At 63.2% G+C, this 7,797-nt stretch overlaps 1 protein-coding gene across 2 annotated transcripts; it reads left to right on the top strand.

The window, feature by feature from the left end:
• Positions 1-1,501: 1,501 nt before the first annotated feature.
• LOC123929086 lies at positions 1,502-5,769 on the top strand. 2 transcript variants are annotated; one of them, XM_045984329.1, is made up of 3 exons: positions 1,502-1,813; positions 3,472-3,566; positions 5,409-5,769. In XM_045984329.1, exons 1-3 carry the CDS (start codon positions 1,668-1,670, stop codon positions 5,510-5,512), a joined length of 345 nt encoding a protein of 114 aa, XP_045840285.1. In that variant the 5' UTR covers positions 1,502-1,667; the 3' UTR covers positions 5,513-5,769. The 2 variants fall into 2 exon arrangements, with proteins under 2 accessions (XP_045840285.1, XP_045840284.1); XM_045984328.1 differs by lacking the exon at positions 1,502-1,813 and having other exon boundaries at positions 2,631-3,566.
• Positions 5,770-7,797: the final 2,028 nt, after the last annotated feature.

Here is a 7,797-nt window from a genome sequence, read left to right as displayed (position 1 = left end):
TCCCCGGGCACGAGGGGGCCCTGTGCCCTGGATGGCAGTCACTCCCCGTGATGGTGGCACAGACGGATGCAGCCGGTGCCACTGGGACCACCAGCCCATGGCAAGTCACACTGCTTCTTACGTGTCCGTCCCTGCCGGGCACTCGCTGGGCCCACTCGCCATGGAGGGCTGGCCCACCTGACAGGCTCCCAGACTCCAGGACTGGTTCTGCTCTACAGTCGTGCATGGAGACACCACCCAGGGCACTGGCTGGTGACGGGGTCTCCGCGCTATTGAGGCGGTTGGGCAAAGCGGGCATGACAGTGAGGCTCCCACCTAAGCAGCCCTCATGAGTGCAAGCTGTCAGAGCTGGAACATTCCAGAAGGCCCGGCAGCCAGGACCCCACTCGGGCCTGTACTACTCCACCTGGGCTGGAAGACAGCTTGTGGGCTTGGGGAGCCTTCCTGGGGCTGGCGGGAGTGCGGGTCTGACCCCACAGCACAGCGAGGGGCCGTAGCAGCATTTCACTTTTCTGGATCTACTTTTCTCCTCATACCTGCATGGCAGGGACGTAGAATTTTCCAGAATATCAGCAGCTTGGGTGGCCTAGTGCAGATCTGTGGAAGAAAGGAGGGATGGGGCGAGGAGGACACCATCCCCCCAGGAGCTGGTGGGAGAAGGAAGGAGGGATGGACACCATCCCCAGGGAGCTGGCAGGAGAAGGAAGGAGGGACGGGGTGGTGGGGTGGGACAGACACGATCCTGCAGAGCTAGTGAGAGAAGGAAGGATGGACAGAGTGGGGGGATAGACACCATCTGCCAGGAGTTGGTAGGAGAAGGAAGGAGGGACGGAGTGGGGTGGACACTATTCCCCAGGAGCTGGTGGGAGAACGAAGGGGGGGTGATAGATACCATCGCCAGGAAGCTAGCAGAGGGAAGGAGGAATGGAGGGGGGACAGACACCATCCTGCGGAGCTGGTGAGAGAAGAAAGGAGGGACAGAGGGGGGACAGAAACCATCCCGCGGAGCTGGCAGAAGTGGCCTGAAGTCAGCAGCTGCAGCCATGTGGTCCCTTGTTGGTGACCGTGATGGAGAGGTTCGGGTGCCCAGGGTCTCAGGAGCCTGGCCTGCCACACGCCGTCCAGAGTGGTCTGCTGTCTGTCTTGAAACCCCCACTGACTCTATTTGCCACTTTCTAGACCCCAAAGCCACTGTTTCCCCTGGACAGGCACCAATAGCCAGGGGAATCATGTCTCACCAGAGACCCATTCTGTCCCCACAGGGAGGACTGTCATGTACCGTGGATGCTTCCAACTGCCGGAGAACGGCACCCACACCTTCCCAGACTCCCTGGAGCAGGCCAACGTGATGGTAGATGTGTACTCAGAGTTTTGTTCCCAGAAGGTAACGGCACTTGTGACGCATGCGCGTGCGCGGTGTGCTGCACGGGGCAGGAGCCCGGGCGGGACGCAGGTTTGGGTTGGCCGTGTGATCTGTGCTTGCATGGGCACCCCAGGCTGGCCACGGTGCTGTCCACTGGGCCGTGAGGCTGGAAGGATCATGCCTTCCCCGATGGCAGGTGTCAAACTGACTGGGTTTGTTAGTGAGACGTGCTGGCTCGGGCTTGGGGAGAGTGGACGGCTTAGCAGTTGTGCCGATGGACAGGGCTGGGCGCTGAACCCGGCCCATGACCAGGGCCACGGTCACACGTGTGCCATTGTCTCAGCCAGGGCTCGGAGACGATTTTGCAGACAGGCGGGGTGCAGAGGCCTCTGTCCCAGCCTCGTGCAGGACCTCTAGGTGGGACACGGTGGTCAAGGCCAGGTCGGGCTGGTAAGCAACGGGACCCCCAGAGTGCTGAGGTCTGGGGTGCGGTCCAGTGGCCCACATGTGGGCCCCGGGGCGTGGCAGTAGGCTGAGCTCAGGGCTGCTTCCTTGTGCTGGGGACTGTGACCGGAGGCCACATAACAGGATGGGGCTAGGACGGGAGTATCCTGCTGATGGTGGCACATATGTCCTTGTTCATCTGGCGGTGGCCACACCCCTCGCCACATAGAAAGTCACTCCACCTTCCTAATGGCCATGTCTGGTGGGTGCTGAGACATGCTGTGATTGTAGGTGAGGAAATGGAGGTGGAGAAGGTCACGCATGCTGTCCAAGGTTACCCATCCCCTACCCAAATCCCTAGTTAGGATTTGGACCCAGGGAGTCCCCCTGCTTCTGACCCCGCCGGTGGCTCAGAGCTGCAGGAAGCAGGCTTCTGGGGACGCCGGGAAGCCTGCCCTCCCTGGTGCCTCTTGAGATGCGCCCATTAGGGCCAAGACAGAGCGTTTCCTGCACTTTCCAGGCCAAGCAGCAGCCTTTGGAGTGGGTCTCTGTGGCTCTAGCATTTCGAGGTATCCAGGGTGTCCTTGGGGGCTCACAGCACCTGGCTGAGGCCCGCGTTCCCATGCTCCTCATGTGGGAGCAGAACAGTGGGTGGAAGGCCGTGTGCACCTGCTACATGGGCCCTCCCAGGGCTTCTGCACACCTGCCGGAAGTCCACAGCCCCGAGAGTGCCCACTGCTATCACCAGTCCAAGGAGCTCCGCTGCAACAGACTTGGCCACTCCATCTGCAAACGTGGAGGTGCCCCATATGCCGGGTGACCCACTTTACCCTCCCAGTGCTCCGAGGGGAACACGCTGCCCCCCACATACTGCCTGAGCCAGAGGGGGTCGTGGCCGTGGAAGCAGGCACCCGTCCCGTCCGGACGGTGCCGCGGTTCCTGCCAAGCGGCGTCTGGGGAGGGGACGGGCAGCTCCTATTCCTCGCTGGTGGGTCGGGCTCAGGGACTGCTCCGTCCTGGCACGGGCAGCACTTTCCCCATCTTGGGCTCCCTCGCGCAGACATCGTGGTGCTTACACGACCCCTCCCTCGCTGTGGAGCACTTCTGTAGTTTTCAGTGTTCCGCTTTGGTGAGCGAGGCCACAGTGACTTCATGGACCCCCACGTGGAGCCAAGGCTGGGGTTGGGCTGGGCTTCTCGAGGACTGGTCTGGGTCGCGTGCCGTCGGTGGTGTTTGGGCCCCAGGGAGCCCCAGCGGGAAGGCCAGAGGTCCCTTCGGGACTCAGGGCCAGTGGGCCCACAACGCAGTATGTGTGCTCACCTGCCCCATCCTGACCCTCACATGCACTGGCTCCTGCAGACGCCCCTGCCCTGGTCCTCCCTGCACTCCCTCCGGCCCCCAATGTTAGCCCCAGGCCTGGCTCATGCTGACTGTTGTCAGGTCCCCAACCCGCTCTCAGCTGCTGGGGGCAAAAGTGATTTCCCATGCACCCTGCCTCTCCTGGCTCGGGAAGGATGGGCACCGTCCATGTTGACAGGAGCCAGGAGGCCTGGCCCCAGTGGGCACCCCACATGCTTCTCCCCCCTCGCTCCCCAGCAGAAGATCCCTCTGGCCATCCTGTGGGGCTGGGAGGTCTACTGTGCTTACCCCACACCTCTGTTCAGCCTCCGGGATGCCGTGGATAGTGCGCTGTGTGGCCAGGAACCCAAGGCTCAGAGGCTGACCAAGTACTGTGAGGTCTACCAGACGCCCATGGAGGGTGAGTTTGGCGGCTGGGGCATGATGTGCGGGACCCTGTACAACAAGGGTGAGTGAGGGCCACGGGGCCTGGAGTCCTGGGGCTGGTCCAGGGGGCCGGGGAACCAGCATTGCAAACACATTCCCAGCCCTGCGGCCAGCCCAGGACTCGGGACATCCATCCTGGTGGCTTGCGCTCCCACTCTATGACCACTTTCCGAATTTCCCTTCGTTGTCAGAATCCGCAGTAATTCTGTGAGACATCACCAGCTCGTTTGTCTGACTTTCTGTGTGGCCAGAAGGAGCGCCTCAAAACGCTGTGTTTTTGAAGATGGGTGCAAAACCCCCTGGAGTTGTGTGGCCCCTGGTCTCCCCCTGCAGAAGCGAGAGGCCTCCCTGTGCTGAGTAGGACCGAGAACCCCAGCCAAGCGAGGGGCTGTCAGTCTGCCGTCAGGTGTCACCCCTGTTGCGTCCAGATTCCTGACCAGACTTTGGTTTAGGAAGTGAAGCCCAGGTCCACAGCGTCCTGAGCTTGACGGGGGCTCTGGTCTGGTGGGAGAAGTCAAGAAAGCTGGTCGCTCATCCCTATGCCCTGAGTGTTACCGGCACCCCCAGGGGTTGGCCGGATGACCTGTTCTGGGGTCCTGCCTTCTGTGGCCTGGCACAGCCTGGCCCGTGGCATGGGCTGCTGGCCACCTGCTCATCTAGAGGACCGTAGCCATCTGCACAGCTGGTGGTCTTGGTCTGCAAGTGGCCCGGGGGCCCAGTGGCTGGCATGGCCATGTGTGATGGCCCTGGAGGTTCCCCCTGTGAGGCTGATGGGACTGGCACGGGTGGCTGCCGGCCTCTGCACCGGCCCCCCAGTGACATGCATGGGCACCTGGTCTGTCCTGGGTGACTGTGGCCCGTGCGACATGCAGAGCAGCCGCTGTGGGGACAGCCCACCGCACACAGAAGACACTGCAAGTCTTGGGGTGCTGGGGACCCGATCCCGATCCCGTGTTTACAGCCCATGGTCTGGCTCCTCCTTCCCTCGTCCCTGGTGCTGGGCAGTAGGAGCCCCGGCGAAGACTGGCAGTTGTTAGGCCTGGGACAGAGATCTGTTTGAACTGTGCTGGGTTCCAGGAGGCAAACCCGACTCAGAAGAGCCTTGTTTCCCAGCATCAAAGAACCTGGCCCTGCCTGCTGCACCTTTGCGTGCACCCCGCCCCCGCTCACAAAGCAGGTGGTGTTGGGGCTCGGCGCTGTCCCCAGGAGCCCAGGAGACACACATGCTCGTTTATGGAGAATGGGTTCCCAGCTGGCGGACCCCGAGTGTGTCGGGATATGGCTGGAGTCTAGGTTCTGGGGCACCCCTCCAGGGGTCCTTCTGTGACATCCAGATGCACCCCCTAATCGGGCCCCTACTCCTAGTTCCTGGGAGGCGCTGTGCTCCCTGGGACTGCATGTGGAGCCCCTCCATCCCCAGCATAAATGCCACCACTGAACGAGCCCACAGCGTCTTGCTGACCCACGTGTGACTCTGTTACGGGTGGGGAGGGCTTGGACTGGCCACAGGACCCCGAGGCCCACTGCTGGGCGGGGGCTGGAAGCCCATCCTAACAGGGACACCTGCACCAGGTGCCCAGAGCCCCGTGCTGCCCTGTGATCCTGGCAGGTGTCTGCCCACTCTGAGCCATGCCTGCGGCCACGACTCCCTCACAGGTTGTTGGCGACGCCCACACACACATGCTTGCAGGGTCTACAGGGGCATCAGGCCCCTGCCACCAGACTTGTGGGGTCTCCTGGAGGTATGCTCAGCTCTGCCTGCTGCCATGGCGGGGTCCATCACCATCCTCAGTGTCCCCCCCCATCTCCCCTGCAGGGTTCAAAGGCGAGGACACTGGCGCAGCCTGCGCACCATCTGCAAGAAGACTCACGAGAGCGGCCACAGGGAGATCGAGATGTTCGACTCAGCCATCCTGCTGATCTGGAACCCATACAGGTCCCTGGTGGCCGAGTTCAACCACAAGTGTACCAGGCACCTGGGCTATGAGGCTAACTGAAACTGGAAGAGCAAAGGTGGGCAGAAGGGAGGTGGGGAGGCCCGGCAGCTCTTCTCCTGTGCAAAGACACCCGTTCCCGGCCCTATCCGGGCTCGGCTGCTGCCCGCCTGCATTGTGGCTGGGACACGGGTCCAGGTGGCAAGTGTTGGGACACTGAGCGGTCAGAGGGCAGCAGGTGTGGGGCCGTCCGGCAGGCAGGCCTGTCCCCACAGACCCTGTCCCGGCAGATGCCCCCATCGCCTCCAGCCCTCCCTGCCCCTTGCTGGCGCCCCAGGTGCAGGAGGCTGAGCTCTGGTCCCTCCTTGGCTCCCAGGGGCCCAGTTTACCCACCCGAGACACCAAGGCAGTCCCTGTCTGATCGTGGTCATGAAGACCAGGGAAAGCGAAGTGTTCCCACGCCATCCGAGGTGGCAGGATGGTCACAAGCTGTATTTGTTGATATTGACACTGTCCCCAGCAAGACAAAAGCCACAGCAGGTCTGTATTTGCTGGGATAAGCTCTCATGGATAGATCCTCCCCAAACGTTGTGGGCTGCTCGTCAGCATCATGGGGTGGACTGGCCACCCCCACGGGACGTGGTGGGCATCAGGCAGGGACCTCGCTCACTTAGCTTCACAGGAAGACTCCGGCAGGTGCTCAGGCCTGCGCCCTTTCTCCCGGTGCCCCTGCTTGTCCCCGCCACACAGAGCAAGGTGAGCGTGGATCAGGGTCACCCCATCTCCCACCTGTGACAAACACCACTTTGCCGCGAGGGCCACGTAGCTCTCCCTGCCCCGGCGTGGGCCCCGCAGGCAGGGCGCTCACCATCCACGAGAGAGGGAACCAGCTCTTCCACACACGCCGCATCTGTCCTTGTGTGGCGCTGCACGGCCACCGAGGCAGACATGGCCCGGTGACCCAGGCTGGCCCCGAGGTGCTGCTCTTACTGCCCGCGGGGCGTCAGGAGGGCCTGGTCTGAGGGGTCACCTGTCCTGGTCGCCCGCCTCCCCGGGCTCCGTGCCCGCAGCGCCCGGGAGGCGGGGCTGACCTGCGCGTCTCTACCCGTAGAGTGGCCAGACTTCGTGCACATCTACCACATGCTGGACTGGCTGCAGTTCGGCAAGTGGCTGCTGGTGGTGCACTAGGAGGAGCTGCGCACGCTGCGGGAGATGGTGGCCTTCCTCAACGTGTCCGTGAGCGAGGAGTGTCTGCTGTGCGTGGAGAACAACAAAGAATGCAGCTTCCGACGGTGTGGCCGGCGCCCGCACGACCCTGAGTCCTTCACCCCGGAGATGAGGGCGCTGATCGACGGCTACATCTGGATGGTGGACAAGGTGCTGCGCGACCACGGCGGGGCCGGGCTGCCGGCGAGTATGTGCGCAGATGACTGCCTGCCTGCTCCGCCCGCGCCGCCCGGACACTGCTCCACAGGGCCGGCTCCCAGAGCCGCCACAGGAACCCCGCACTCACAGACCCGCTGCATGCACCGCTGCAGGCTTGCGGGGACCCGCTCGGACTTGGTGACGCCTGCCCGGGCGTGTTCGCTGGGCTCCCCATGCGGCTTTCCGCTTCCCGCTGCAGGCTTGCTGGCCGGAGTCCTTGCTCCCTGGTGCGGGGCTGGGCGGGCGTCAGTGCTGTGGGCAGTGAGTACCGCAGCATGGACGTGAGCTCACGGAGGCTGCCGGACGCTGTGACCCTAAAAGGACATCTGACACCCTGTGAACACCTGTGGTATGGCCACCAGGCTCCCTGCCTGCATCTCCCTTCTCCGCAGACCGGCTGGCAGTGCAGAGTGGAGCCTCCCCTGACCCCATGCTACACACTGACCCCAGGACCTGCCACAGCTCTGTGCACCCCCCACTACCCCATCCAACGTCAGCACCAGGAGGGGCCCCCTGCCTATCTTTTTCCTCCCATGTCCTAGAGGCAGGGTGTGGGGCAAGGGAGCATGGAGCAGGGAAGGGCTGGCCTCCAGGTGGGAGCTTGGGATGCACATGGGGAGACCAGGAGGGATAGGTCTTGGTGTCACTTGGACCGGTGGCCCTACCCAATTTGGCCATGTCCCCATCCACACAACCGTCAGGCGAAGGGCCATGGCCAAATCCTCTGAGTTCACACACACCCACCCCCCAACACCCACACCCTGCTGTCGGATCCCTGGGCCTCATCGCCACACCCTCTGTCTCTGTGGGAGCCTGCTGTCTTTCCCACTCGTTCACCCCAGAAGA

This window comes from Meles meles, chromosome 18 (genome assembly GCF_922984935.1).
Source record: "Meles meles chromosome 18, mMelMel3.1 paternal haplotype, whole genome shotgun sequence".
NCBI lineage: Eukaryota > Metazoa > Chordata > Mammalia > Carnivora > Mustelidae > Meles > Meles meles.
Note: the sequence above shows the minus strand (reverse complement) of the source record. Positions and strands in the feature narration are given on the sequence as shown.